Source organism: Delphinus delphis, chromosome 8 (assembly GCF_949987515.2).
Source record: "Delphinus delphis chromosome 8, mDelDel1.2, whole genome shotgun sequence".
Lineage (NCBI taxonomy): Eukaryota > Metazoa > Chordata > Mammalia > Artiodactyla > Delphinidae > Delphinus > Delphinus delphis.
This window is the reverse complement of record NC_082690.1, coordinates 14,249,360-14,264,733: the sequence shown is the minus strand read 5'-3', so window position 1 is coordinate 14,264,733 and position 15,374 is coordinate 14,249,360. Positions and strand designations below refer to the sequence as shown.

General features: G+C 40.8%; 1 protein-coding gene across 4 annotated transcripts in view; it reads left to right on the top strand.

Annotated features, from left to right (window-relative positions):
• The window catches only part of ARHGEF12 (Rho guanine nucleotide exchange factor 12), a 144,400-nt gene extending 135,045 nt beyond the window's left edge, over nt 1-9,355 (top strand). For all 4 annotated transcript variants that reach the window (XM_060017777.2, XM_060017778.2, XM_060017776.2 and 1 more), the window contains 4 exons: nt 1,759-2,229; nt 3,121-3,437; nt 4,558-4,627; nt 5,175-9,355. In XM_060017777.2, coding sequence (XP_059873760.1) covers nt 1,759-2,229; nt 3,121-3,437; nt 4,558-4,627; nt 5,175-5,185 — 869 coding nt within the window. In that variant the 3' untranslated portion in view covers nt 5,186-9,355. The remainder of the gene's footprint in view (nt 1-1,758; nt 2,230-3,120; nt 3,438-4,557; nt 4,628-5,174) is intronic.
• Nucleotides 9,356-15,374: the final 6,019 nt, after the last annotated feature.

Genomic DNA, 15,374 nt, shown 5'->3' with positions numbered 1-15,374 from the left:
GGAGTCATGGGGGACAAGGTTAGAAAGGTGGAGGATGCGTTGTTGAGCCCAGCTGTTGTGGACCTTGAAGAGCACGTTGAGTCCTCCAGACTTGAAGGGTGGCAGGCTGCAGGGTTTTGAGGACCTCTTCAGGCTACAGATATTCTTCTGTTTTCTTGTGGAGATTGTAGTATTCTTCACCACGACCCATCCTTCTCGCACACGCACTCGCACACGCATGCACACGCACACACACACACGAATGGGTGGTCCTTGCCACTTGGTTAGCCACCCACTCCCTCTCCAGCCTGGTTGAGAACCACTGCTACAAGTGGGAGTGGATCACATGTCTCAGGTGTATTGGAGGTGGGAAAAAGGCTGAGAATGATTGCTTTAGCTGCAGAGAAAGAACCATGTGAAGTTGCTAAGCTAGGGTGTATGACTAATGGAAAAAGATTACTCTGGCTGAGATCTGCGAAAGGATTTGAATGGGAATAGAGTTGGAGTGGTCTGGGCTTGAGGCTAAAAGGGTTTGGGCTAGAATGGTGTTAGAAGAATAAAAATAAAGTGAGAAACCAACAGATACTTAAAACAATTGGCTTCTTTGGCTGTGAGGGCAAAGGTAAGGGACTATTTAGAGAAAATTTCAGTATTTTTGTCAGAAATAAAAATTAGAAAAGAACCACCACTGCTACACTTTCTTTTTTCCTTCTTTTCTTTGCCATAGGTTATGGGCTTAATTTTAAAACATGTTGAGATTATGGTAATGAATGGCAAGCCATTTAAGAGGAAGGATGAGCAGGAAGTTGAGAGTTTTAAGACTGGAATTTTGGAGGAGGTCAGGGAGAGAGATGGATCTGAGTGTCAAAGCCATAAGTATTCATAGCGTCTCTCAGGAAGTGACTGCAGAGCAAAAAGAAGGAGGGTCAAAGACCCAAACCTATGTGGAAACTTTATTTAAAGAGACAGAAGACAGAAATTAAGGCCGAGTTGAAAGTACGGAATTGGTCAAGTTCTTTAAAACCTAATTTATTCTAGACTCATAGAGTTAACAGTGGTAATGATTTCTGATGGTTCCACTAACATTGTCCCAGTGTCCCTCTCATTGGGTGAGTGACCTCACAGCACGCACTTGTCCATTTAAAATTAAATCCATTCTATATTCAACAACCAAAGGAAGCTGTGGTACTAGTGAGGTCATTTTAAAAAACTAATAAATATTTCCTTATCCTTTGAAATTATGCATGCTACCAAACATGGAATTAAATTTGCAGGGCAGTTTTATTTTCTTCTTCACCATTTAAGGAGATTCTTTGGGTTATTATAGATGATAAAGTAAATGTTCTCTGTGTCTAATAAAATTAGAAAAAAATAATGCCTATGTAGATAGTGTCTGCTTCTGGAAAAAGCAGAACTTTCAGGTTCTTTTGTCTAGATTAACACGGCTTTTCAACATCCTTTTAAGAAGTACCTTTGCGGTATTATTCCAGTTATATGGTAGAAAATGTGGAGGTAGGCATATAGGAGAGTAATAAGAGAATTCCCACTGAGAATTCTTAAATTTTTTTAAAGACAAGTTTGATGTTAAATTTTCTCTAGATGGTGTTTTATTTCATTTCTCAAAACAAAAAATGACTGTATGAAATTAATATTTTTGCCTGCATGTTACTAAAAAGGTACTTACTTTAAGAGAACTGATCATTCCTCTAATTTAATTCTGTCAGTTTGAGGTTATAGTTGTGAATGCGTGTGCTTTTCCCCCCTTCCTAAATCTTTTAGTGGGTTTGTTGAAGCAGTTGCTGGTACAACAGCTGGGTTTGACTGAGAAGAGCACTCAGGAAGACTGGCCGCATTTCCCGAGATGCAGGACAGCCTCTGTGGGGGCGCAGGCAGACAGTGGAACCCAGAAGCCTGGCAATATTAAGGCCTGTCATCCTTGTGAAGGACAGATGCCCTTTAGAACTGGAACTGGTGACATTTCAACTTGTTACAGTCCACGGACTTCAACTGAATCTTCTGCTCCACGGGATTCAGTGGTACTGGCATTCCAAGATAGCCAGGCAAGTAACATTTTAGTAATGGACCACATGATTATGACCCCAGAGATGCCTCCCGCAGAGCCAGAAGGGGGTCTTGATGAGAGTGGAGAGCACTTTTTTGATGCCCGTGAAGCACATAGTGATGATAATCCATCAGAAGGTGATGGAGCAGTTAAAAAGGAAGAGAAGGATGTTAATTTGCGCATCTCAGGCAAGTTCCTTTCACATTTAAACTTTGATTTCAATCATTGTTATTTGTGCTATGTGCTGAAATGGATGTCGCTCGGGTATCCAAGCATTCTCTCATGTGTGTGTATATGTGTGTGTGTGTGTGTGTGTGTGTGTGTGTGTGTAGTATCTGTTCTTTCATGCAGTAAATAAATACTGAATCTACCCTATGCCACACCCTGTCCTAGGTGCTGGGAGATATAGCATGGAATAAAACACGGAAAAATCCACCATTGTCATGATGCTTAAGCACTGCTTGGGGAAAGAGTAACTAACTGTAAATGAGTTAACAAATAAATAGATGTCAGATAGTAAGAATTAGGAGGAAAAATAAGTCAGACTGAGGGGCAGAGGGTAATGGGGGCAGACAAGGTGATCAGGGACGAAGGCCTCTCAGGAGGTAGCATGGGAGCAGAGACCCAAGGGAAGTGAAGAAGAAGCCATGTGGGTACCTGGAAGTAGAGTGTTCCAGCAGAGAAGAATAGCGCACAGGCTGTGAGGAAGGAGCAGCCGTTCTGTGGTTAAAGAGTGCAGGGTGAGGGAGACAGTGGTGGCAGATGAAGCAAGGCAGGTGTTTGGCAGGGAGGGTGGTGGCAAGATCATGTAGGGACTCGGTAGTTTTCAGCTTTTCACTTTTAAAATGCTAACGAATATGAAGTTATTCAGAAATTACCAAGAAAGTTTGCTAAGTTTACCTTTAACCTGATGTAAGAAAATTCTGAGGTACTTAAAACTTAACCTGGGAATTTGGGAATTAATGGCCTTTCCCCTTCTCTAATAACTTTTAAAGTTGTCAACAAATCACCCCATGTCTGTTTTCTGATGTGATGGTGGCAGCACTAATCTCATCCAACTGTTCTGTCTCTATCGATAGGAACCTGTTTGATCCTTGATGGCTATGAAACAGTGCAGGAGAGCTCCACGGATGAGGAGATTGCTTCCTCGCTTCCCCCGCAGCCCGCGACAGGCATCCCCTCTATGGACTCTACCCGCCGGCAGCAGCGTTCTCCCCAGAATGCTCATTCTGATGGGGCAGTTTCACCTTTCACCCCAGAATTCCTGGTCCAGCAGCGCTGGGGAGCTATGGAGGATTCCTGTCTTGAGATCCGGAGTCCCTCCTCTTGTGCAGATTCACAAAGCCAGATCATGGAGTGCATTCGTAAGATAGAGGCTGACCTGGAACACTTAAAGGTACCTCAGACTTCAACATCCTTAGGACTCGGATATAAAAAACACATTTAACAGAGAGGAAGTGTAGAATGATTAACAGGTTGTTGTCAGTAACCTTGCTCAGGGTCTAGATTTGTATGTTTTCTTTGACGATTGTCTGTGAATAGACCTGGATGAAAAACTGAGATCAGCATTTTTTAATCTGATCACAAGAACAGAAACAATTGTAGCTCTGTAAACTGTGTGTTTGTATGGGTTTCTAAGTTTAAGAACCTAAATATATTTGGGATGATTGGCTGGCCTCCATGAGAAGATGTGGGCAGTAAGCTGAGATAGGTGGGGTTTGTGTAGTTAGGAATCTAGGCTGGGAAATGCTTTAACTTGCCATAACCTATTAATTATCTGTGAATTGTTAGGTGATGTTGGTAGTTTCCCAGGTGCTGTGACAGATAGAAATTGTCTCCAGTGGCTCCTGTAATTTAAAGGCCTGCCTGTGAGTGGGAGTTCTGTAAATTGATAATTGAAGATGTCGCTGCATAAGCCACCATTGCAAAACTGACCTGTGTGGTCATTTCTGACAACAGGACTTTATAAGTTTGCCATCAGTAGGCACAGCTGCTAGAGCCCAAATGTTTGTCATGGCATCATTTAGTAGAGGTTTCAGGGACCAGAGTTTAAAGTGTCCTTAGCTTCTCAGCTGAAGACTGGTCTCCCTTACTTTTTCTTTTAACTTCATGTGGTAGGTTTTCCCTTCTTCATATGGTTATATGTAGGGTCACCCTGTGGCTGATGAGATTCTAAAAGGCCACTGAGGGCACATTGGCTCTAATTTAGTTCATGCCGCATGTGGGACCATTTTCAGGGTGAATCCGGGCGGGGAGGGGGGGCGGTGGGATAATCACCTCTACCGGTTGCCCTCTCCTCTACTTTCTTCTATATGGGAACATTTTAAGTTATTCACTCGAGAGGAACAGGTAAAAGGAATGAAATTTACTTTTTTCGCCTACTAACAAAATTTTTAATGATGTTAATGTTGAAATATGGAAGCATGTCCCTATAATATAAAAAAGCCTTCTTTCCTATTTTCAAAATAAATTTTTCATGATGTTCAAATGAAAAACCTATGGGTTTTATTTTACAGAAGGTGGAGGAAAGTTACAGCATTCTTTGCCAAAGGCTGGCTGGATCAGCCCTCACAGACAAGCACTCAGGTATGTGAAAACTGTGGATTTCAGACTCCAGCATCATCCTGCCTGAACAGTGCATTGAATGATTTATTATTCTTTTATTATTCTTTCAAGTGGAAACCTTCTGAGATTCCATTTCTTCTCTGTCTTAGAAAAACTGCCTGTTTCCAAACATCATATATCAAGCAGAGGCCGCTGTCTGCTGACTCAGCTCAGTCCCCACGCCACCCTCCTTCTGTCTTTCTTCACCTTTGCAAAAGCAGAAGGCAGAGCTGTGGTGGGCCCAGGAAACTGAGGCTCCCTAGTGGTGGAGGCAGGTCCCCCTCAGGTCTTGCTGTGCTTTTGTGTCTCCCCTGACTGGCGAAAGCGGTGTCCCCCTGTGGCTACCGACGGATCTGTGTTCAGTGCAGCCATTTGTACTCATTCGCTTTCATGCTTTTGGATGAGGCTGTTCTGATCCAGAAACAAAGGTGTTAACAGTGTCCACACATTTCAAATATATTCCCTAAGTGTGCATTTTAATTCGTTCTTTCTTCCTGATTTGATCTCCTCATCTCCTTGTTCTTCCCAGATAAAAGTTAGAGCCGCGTGTCCTGGAGGTGACTGCAGGTTGTTGGATTTGAGCATCGGCCTTGTATCACCACGTCCTGGCTCCAGTGTGGACGCAGAGAGAGTGTGTGACAGAGGATCTGCCTGCGAACACCCTGGGGTAGCCACGCCCCAGGGGCCCGGAGCGGGACTGGTTCTTCACAGCCTGGCAGCTGCACTAGTCTGTCAGTGAGGGGACGTCCGTTCTCTCACTCTGCTCTCCTCACTATCAGAAATGCATTTTGATTCAGAACAAAAACCAAATGTATAGAGCTTTGGGTGTAGAATATGAAATTTTACTTAGACTTAAGACAAAGAGAAAATCAGATGTATTTATTTGACTTCATTCCGTATTTGAAAGCACATTTTAATTTTTATTTTGCCATGTTTTGTTTTAACTGAGTAGTGAGAGTTTTAGCCCTTTGTACTTAGTACACCCAAGCATCGATTGCTCCCGAAGCAAAGAGTTCAGTGTGGGGTGTTAGGAGGTGGGGTAGAGAGGTGAAGAGCAGGACGGGGTAAGCAGGGCAGGGGGAAGCATGTGGCCTCCACCAAACTGCATCCCGAGCCCTCTGCCATCCAGTAGGCTGCTTGTCTGAGGGTCACCTCAAAAGCGTAGTCTGCTGGGACTCCTGAGTGCAGAGGACTTGAGCTCTGTGCTCCCAGGTAGGGCTTCCTCCCACCCGAGGCAAGCACCTCTTCTCTGTAGCTGGGATCCACTCCCAATGAACAGGAATCCTCAATGTACTAGAGAGCAGGCACTTGAAAATGGGTGTATTTTCTTCTGTTGTCTCCTTTTCTGTTGAGGGTTGGGATTTGGGAGGGAGAGGAAAGCAAATTTTATTTTCTTGACTATAAGTTTGTTATTCTTGGTATTGTTTCATTTTTATAATTATACTTTAGACTTTGGCACTTGTGTAAAATTACCCCTGCAGATTGGGCAGGAAGTAAAAACAGGCAAACGGCGATGCTTCAGGTGGTGGCAGGGGTGGGGGTCGCTGAAGGAAGGTGGGGTGGGAGCGGGTGAGAGTCTGGGAAGGTTGTGTAACTGAATCACTACTGAGTTGAACAATGGCTTTCATTAGCCACGGGTACTGCTGATTATAAGGCCAGTAACATTTTAGTACCTGGAGGTTTGACTCTAATTTTTGCACTGATGGTGCCAAAGGGCTCTTTGAGTTAAAAAGAGAGCCGAGAGTGGAGCGGAGAAAGCTGTGGTGGAGAAGACAGAGCTGCTCCAACCAGCTCCAGAAGCACTTCCTCTGACTTCACTGCTGGAGCCTTTTCCACACTGGTGCATGACTGACCTTAAAAATTGCAGACCAGAACATACACTGGATACTGCAGGCAAGGCATTGGTAACTGCCTGCTCTAGAATGAATAGTAGTACTGGCAGCACCCTCCAGAGGATAAATGTTTCAGAACTGTAACTTGAGAACTCCTTCAGTTCTGGTGGCTTTCTGTGGTTTTCTTTGTGCATCAGGTATGTATGTTTTGGAGTATTTTTGCCAACTAAAACTAAATCATTTGTCAAATATGAAAATTCTGTTAGTATGCAAGGAGTTCATCCACTGCTCATATCTTTCAGTAGTGCCCTCGGAACTCTGTGGGTAGTTAGGATGTAATTTTACTCTTCCTTGCCATCCCCCCACCCTCTGCCCAAATATATATATATATATATAAAATATATATATTGTATATTATATATATATTATATATATTTTATATATATATATATATATAAATTTCCCCTCATCACAAGTGGTAAGGATTCCCAACTACTTTTATAAACACCACTACAACTTAACAAGCTCATCTACGTCCAGATTCCTGTTTCCGTTTTTCCAAAACTGATCTGTGTTTTTAAGTAGACCAACTTGGATTGTTGGACCTCATCTATAAATTAGAATTTTATTTTGAGTTGTAGCCCAAGTATAAATTAAATCAAAATGGGATTAAAATTTTTAGAAGCAGAGGCTAATATATAAGTAAAGCTTGGGACTTGAACTTTCTGTATCTCTTAAGAGAAGCAAGTAAAAACCAAATGGTTACATTGTGCTGCTGGAAATAATGTAGTCACTCCCAACTAAAAGAATTGCACCTGTAGTTACTTGACACTAATACCATCTGTGGACAGTTAATCAGGAGAACGGTAAATACAAATAGAACTTTCATCTTAACTTCAGACGCTACAGGGTAATTGCATAATTCTCTAGCACTCATTCCTTTAAAGAAGCTTTGTAGGTTAGCAGAGTTTTGGTTTCTCTTCTAGCTCAGCCAGTCCCTTGTCCTTAGCAACTATTTGCTTTTCTTTTTCCTGACGTTTAACCTCTCCTTGGAACAAAAACAGGGCTAACTGGAAAAATATTTTGACCATAGCTCTAGTACTTCCAAATAAATTCATATCCAGATTGTCAAACAAAGCCCCCAAATGAAGTCTAATTCTGAAAAGATTCCACAATTTTGAGTGTTCTTTTTATCTTACCAACCTAACTTCTTCCCTTCTTCTCATGCTGGCCTCCCACACCCTCTATTTTCTTTTGGCCATTATAATCACATCCATTCGACTTTGATACTCTACCTGCCTTTCAGAATGATGGAATTAGGTATTCACCCTGTCTTTGAGTGAGGCTGGTTACCATCGAAGCCATTTTCTCAAAGTTACGTGACCAGAAGTTGGAATCTACTTCCATACGGAAAGATCCAAGGGTGGTAGACAAAGCAACCTTCCCGGAGCAGGAGAGCTGGGTTTGAGCTCTATTGTAGTGACCTGCCCTGACCCTGTGCTCTCTCATGTGGCCCTAATGGCTCCTTTGCTATTAAGTGGCAAATTACATTTGGAGTGTCTCCTTCCTTTTCAGAGAACAGAATTAATCAAGGCAAATCAACAAACCCCCAGAGTGCTGTAATTTAAAGTCATGATCACTGCCCTAGAAACGATATATTTGGCATACTTTAAAATCAGCTAACTCGGACTGCTTGAGTTGTCTTGGCTATTAGGACCTAAACGGTTACTATTATATTATGCTGCACAGAAGGTATATTTTATAAGCTTTTGGGCTTTCTTTTCCCTAAAACAACTCTAACAGCTGTTAGAAAGGATGAGTCCCTCTAAAGTTTTTTTGTTAATGTGTTTATGGAAGTGGGTGGGGAGCTAGTGTGATAGTAGAGGAGAAGAGCCCATTTTTTCCTTATTTTCAAAGCTAAAGAAAATAATTATGCTTCCTGTGAGTTGTCTTTTACTCACATACTTTTCTTTTCGTTCTGATATTGTTAAATTTGGTGTATTATGTGGAGAGTCTGTATTTCAAACTGGAAGCTGTCTTCTTTGAAGGTGGTATGTGATGTTATTTTGAGCTACTAGAGCTTTGGTCAATATTTCCTTCCCTATATGTCATGGGGGGCACCGTTCAGAACTGTGTACAGAAGACCTCGAACAGAAAATTAGCAGGAACTTCCAGTCAGCTTTCTGCTGGCTAGCTTTTTTTGCCCCCAGTATTACAATTTTTGTTTTGTAAATCATGTCTTTGCTGACTTTTCTGCCCCTTTTCAAAGTGATCTGAAAAATTGTTTTTTCCTCAAGAAAAGAGTTCCTTTGCCTCATTCTTCCCCACTGGTACTGATGGTTTTGAAAATAAATTGGTAGGAAAAAATTGTACCTCCTAGAAGGAAGCCCTGTCCACCATTTCCAGGTGCCAATGGCTAAGCAGACGTACTGCGAACATAACTGTAATGCACACTGTGGGTTATTCTTAGTCAGCCTCTTCCTGCTAGAACATTTTATTTTCCTTGTTCACCATACAATCATGTACTCTTTAACAGAAATTACTTTTAAAGAAATCTGGAACTATCTTAAAAAAAAACTTTATTAATAATCATGTATTTTTACTGATCACATTTTGAAATGCCTAAAAGACTTTATTGATCTAATTATCCAGATGTACCTTTGTAAAATAGCTCTTTTATGAATTAGCTGATAAGGCTGTATGTTTCTGGAACAAAATATTGGTCATCTAAAAACTCTGTTTTCTGGGGTCTGGGAAAATAGAAAATGAGAGTTCAAATATTAAATATGCTTAAAGGAACCAAGTATGTGACTTTTTATTTATATTCCTCTTGATTTGTCTTATACAAGTTATAGTAGAAAAGTTTTAGCACCAAGGAGGCCTTAAGTGATCTTACTGGCAGTGACTGTCAGATATCTTCCTGCTTGTTAGAGCATCTTTACTAGTGAGACCAGCGAGTTGATCTCCGTAATACATAGACTTCCATGAGGACGCTCACAGCTGGAATTGCCCCAGCATCTGGGGCAGCTTTGTTGTTGTTTTTCTAACAGCTTTATTGGGATATAGTTCACGTAACATACAATTTACTCATTTAAAATGTACAATGCAATGATTTTTTTTATATATTACATTATTTTTTTAATGATGGTATAATATATATAACAGAATTTTTAAGTGTACTTTAGTGGGATAAATGGGGCAGCTTTTATGGCTCACTGAAATATAACTTTGGTTTAACGCTACCCTAAATGAAATAAGACATCTTTATTACCTTTCTTATCCTCAGTGTTGGACTTCCTAGACTACCAACATTTCTGTGCTTTTATGGATCCCATTCCAACTCTCCCATTTCAAAACCTTGAGTTTTGGGCTTTTTTGTATGTTGGTTTTGACACAGAGGTATACTTTGATTTATTCTTGGGATAATAGTTTAGTTTCCAGTCATTCAGCAGGGCGTTTGGCTGATAGAGCTAATAAGCATAATAAAAAATGCTTAGGGGGAGTTCCCAGGTTGCCTAGTGGTTAGGATTCTGGGCTTTCACTGGGGTGGCCAGGATTCAGTCCCTGGTCAGGGATCTGAGGTCCCGCAAGCCCCACGGTGCAGCCAAAAAATAAAAAATAAATTAATAAAAATGCTTAGGATTTTGTAGATCTTTTAAACCTTAAAAAAAATTAAGTCAAATGTACTTTGCAGAAATTAACCTGTCTGTACTCTTAGCCCTGTTTATAAACATAACTGATAGAAGAAATAAATACCCATACTATTCCCACTTGCTCCTAGACAGCCGTCTTCTTACAGGAATGGAGAAGGTCAAACCCTGTCTTTGCATGTGAGCAATTACTTCCACTTTTTGCCATCCTCTTTAAGCCAGATGACTGGTTCACCAAAGTTTTAATACTGACTTGAAAGGTAAGAGGATCTATACTGATGAAAAATTTGCTTTTCAATTGAACTTGATATCTTCCCATTATGACAAATGTCATAAAACATTACAGATAACTAGCTAGATGTAGGTGTTTTTCTTTTTTTTTTTTCTGTAATGTCAAGTATAATTCTTGTGACTGATTGAAAACACTTCAAGGGAATATTTTATTTTGCCCCCTATTATTACTAGCGAGACATCATCATTCCCTGAGCATCAGCTGAGGCCTTGGTTTGAAATCCTTAAAGGTAGGCAGAGCTCTCTAGTCTTTTCCCTTCATTTGATTGGGGTGCTGTTGAACCCATAAGTTAAGGCATCCTTTACAGCATTTGATTTCAGAGGATCCCTTTCTTTGTAGGTGTGACCACAGCGTTGGGGCTGCCTGAACACATTCTGATCAGTAACAATAATTACGGTACATCTTGGTGATCTTTTAAAAAATTTTGGAGAAATGTCTATACAGAGAAATTTTTTCTACTATCTTATTATTTTAAATATTAAAGGCAGTTAGCATGATAGAATGTGGCAGTTCTCAATCTTTTTGATCTCAGGACCACTTTATGCTCTTAAAAATTATTGACCTTATGGAGGAACTTAAGTTCATGTGGATTATTGTAGCTATCGATATTTACTTTATTAGAAATTAAAATGAGAAAATTTATGAGAAATGAGAAAAGTAATAAGAACACTAATTCATTTAAAAATAATGGTAAACCCATTACAGGTTTTTATGAAAAAATCCTATATTTTCCACTCTTCTTTATTTAGAAGAGTGTTTTATAGTTTTTAAATCTCTAAGACCTGACATAATAGAAGATAACTGAATCCTAATATCTACTTCTGTGTGCAGTCTGGTATGATACATTGTTTTGGTTGAAATAGATGAGGAAAATCTAGCCTTACACAGACATATATTTATAAAAGGGAAAATAATAGCTTTTTCAGATAATTTTAGATATTCTTTTTGATAATACACTGAAATTTGACAAGTGGTAACTTTTTTTTTTTTTTTTTTGCGGTACGCGGGCCTCTCACTGCTGTGGCCTCTCCCATTGCGGAGCACAGGCTCCGGACGTGCAGGCTCAGCGGCCATGGCTCACGGGCCCAGCCGCTCCACGGCATGTGGGATCCTCCCGGACCGGGGTACGAACCCGCGTCCCCTGCATCGGCAGGCGGACTGTCAACCACTGCGCCACCAGGGAAGCCCGACAAGTGGTAACTTTTAAAAAAAGTAGCTGCAGTGTGGAATCTGAAGCCATATCAATGAAATTTTTATACTTTGTCACAGTCAAATGCACCAATCCATTTAATACTTTAAATGTGTGAAGAATGGAATATTTTTCCCATCCCATGCATGATTTTGTAATACCCTGTATTGATCATTGGGAAAATATTGGTTTACTGAATTATTCAGGTCTTCAAATGTTAATACATTTCTTTATATAATATCAAAAAAATCACATTGGTTAATGTCAACAGCCAGTCTCATGGTGGTATATACAAATTTCCAAAGCTTTTAATTTTTGCTTAAAGGCTCACACTTTACCATTGGCAACAAATACATTTATTTTCCTTCAGATACAGGCTCACATTTTTCAGTTTTGAGAAAATATATGCCAAATACAGAAATCTGAATAGCATCGCCTTAGCAGTCATTCTTTCAAGTTCAAATAATCCTCCATTTGGGGGGGAAACAGTGGCTAGTTGAGCTCCCAACTCCAGCAATTGCACAAGTACTTTTCCTTTAGACACAACTGGGGTACTTTTGTACGTGGCAGAGGTGCTTTATGCATATTTCCCATTTTGTCAGAGTTGTTAAAAGATGTGTACTCAAGGGTTGAGGTTTAATAAAGTTTTTAATTTTTACTGCTTCATCAAGGGCATTCTGAAGTGAAACTGGCAGTGTTTGTATTGCAAGTGAGTGGCAGTGAAGAAAGCCGTGACTCTTAGTGAACTTTACCGTCATTACCTTGATTTAGGCTAAGATGCCAGCAGCTTTACCCTCCATTGCTTTTTTGCACCCTTAGTGCAAATGTTAACATAGTGAAAAGGCAAGTGATGTTTTAGTAGTTTAATAGTTTTACTCCCTGGACGCTTAGTAGTGAAAATAGTTTTGACTCCCTGGACACTATGAAAGGGGCTTGGAGACCCCGGAGGCTTGCAGACCACACTTGCAGAATTGTTGATGTAGTGAAAAGGGCCTGGACTTAGATGATCTGGGTTCAATTCCACCTCTTCTCCTTACTTGCTATGCAACCTTGAGCAGATTACTCTCTCAGTTTCCATTTTCTAATCTGTAAATCGGGGTAAATAATACTTATCCTAACAGTTGTTGGAAGAATTGGTAAGTGAGAAATCGTCAAATATGTAACTGGTGTCTCTCCAAAGGTTTTTTTTTCATTGTAAGATTTAAGTACTTAAAGCAGGAAAGGTGAAAAGTGATTAATAAATTTAGAATATGTTAAATATCTCTTACCAATACAGCCATATTTCATGTTTTATAATGGTTTTGTGTGTCTAAACCCTAGGTTCTTAGGGTGTGTGATATTGTGTGTATGTTCATTTTTAAAGAATTGGTTGCTGACCTCTATAATAATACACTTGTTTAACCTGATTGTTCTTCTAAATGGAAGGAAAGAAGGAAGGAAGGGAGGGAGACAAAAAACCGGTGCAGTTTTAGAGAAACCTGTATATTGTGCTGTTTTGATGCTACTATTATAAGGGGGTGGAGTGTGGTGGTAGTAGATGTTCCAGAAATTTCAGTAATCGTGTGGAATTAGTGGTTTTCGTCTTGCCCCCTTCTATAATGCAATGTGCTACTACGACTTGGGTTTATGTTCCATTTAAAGCTAGATCTTGGCAGTTTTGAAACATCTTTATTCTCTTAAAATATATGACTGCTTTCATTCTTTTTAGTTAATGGGAGAAAGAGTTATATTGTGGTAATTTTAATGAGAGTTTGTGTTTTCCTAAAAATGCACTGATCACCACTCCTACAGCACTAAAGAGCATGAGTGATTTTCATATTCAAATCACGATAGTACTTTAAGACGACCTTTTCTGGAGAAGCCAAACGCAGACCTCATGGCCTGAAGCCCAGGATTTCTCTCTGCCTTCCCTCCTGTCTATAGGAAGAGGACCATACACAGGGCCAGGGAAGCAGAACCACACCATATTTGAGTTCTTTCCACTCTGTTGTTAGCAGGTTGTCTAACCTAGAAGAAGTCCTTTATCTGAGCCTCTGTTTTCTCATCTTACACTGAGCAAGTCTGTGAAATGGACACAGGAACCTAGAGGCAGCTTACCTCTTGCTTGCTGGCTAGTCTCAGGGAGGCTCTATCCTTTCCCCACCTAGTATGTTGCTCCAGATAAGAGTATAATTTTAGTATCACTCACTAAAGGACATTTCTTTTTCTCCTATTCTTTGGAATATTTATCTTCTTATTTTGATAGCTTCCTCTAGTTCAGTGTCACCTATAGTCTGATGAAGTGTTATTTGAATTTTTATTTTGTCCTGATCTCGCTGCACTTTACGAGAAACTTGGGTTTTTTTTCTGGAAGAAGATCTGACATTCCTGGTTCAGAGGAGACTTTCTGAGCATCGGCTGAGGGGAGGCTGACAGATCTTATCTCCATCCCAGCTCATGTCCCGAGTGATGGCCGATTTTGAAAGGTTTATGAAACTTAGAGAATTTACAGTGATTGAGCGCCCACAACATGAGCTAGCTGGATCGATTATTTAGCAAGAAAGTGCACTATCAGAAAAACTGGTCCAGCCACAAGAAGTCCCAGAGAACTTGGAAGCTTTCATGCAATCCAATATTTATAAACTAACAGCTCAAGGACAAGACTGTTCCTATGCCATGCCACCTACTGAAAGTAGAAGACTCAAATATTCTTGACTGTCACTTTTTTTTCTTTTAGAAATTGTGCCCTTTGGGATACATTCTAACCTGCCACAGCAGTCAGTGACATTTAGCTGCAATACATATAAAGCCTAATGTTTGCTTCAGGGAGGGGAGGGGGACGGGTATCTGTGTTCTAGGAGGAGTGTGTAGGGAAGGTTCTGGGTCTTCAGGCATGAGTTATGATGGATTAACTTACATTTCCAACTTCCTTCTTCCTCTCTCTTCAGTTCTGAAGTTCTGAGCAGGAATCTTTCTGCCTTGGGCCAGAATAGCTTAGCAGCAGCGACTAAAGAGTTTATTGATTAATTGGTCAACTGATTCCCACCTTTGTTTCAGAAAACGAAGACTTGGAGGAGTAGAGTGTCTGAAATGGTTTGAGAAAAAAAATTAAACATAGGCCTTAGGGAAGGGAGGCTAGGGATCAAGCTCATTTACAGTGCTTGTTCCTAGGGCCTGTGATTTTTTTTTTTTTTTTCCATTCAAAATGTCTTTTTGATTTAGCCCTTGCTCTGTTCCCGCTGGAGCCAGGTCATTTTGCCACACGTGTGGATGTCTAAAACCCCGCGAGAATTGCCTCCTCGTGCTCTCCCATCTGCCACGCACGCGGCTACCCATCTGGTTTTCCAAAAACACTACGCTCATCGCCGCATTTGCCTGCCTAAGAGCCTACGATGACTTTACGGTTACTGCTCTACAGAGATTAAACTCTGCTTGGTGTCTGAGATGTTCATGATTTATCCAGCCAACCTTATTTCCCTCTACTGCCTGCCATGAGCCTGCTTCTCCAGGAGGGTTTAGCCTCCTCCCTGCCTTCCTCACCTGGCATCCAGGTCCTGCCTCAACCTTTGCTTCTATGTCCGTCATCTGAAATGCACCTGGTCCTCCTCTCTGTCTAACTGGATCCCGCTTCTCTTCTCCAGATCACCCTTTTCATTTCCTGCAACCACTAGTTACTGTTCCCTTGGCCTAACTCTTCCTGCAGTCATGGTTTTCCCTTGTACCCCACCTGACCGCTGCATTTCCACTTAGAGGATGAGTATGCTCCAGGGCCCGCTCTGTACAGTGC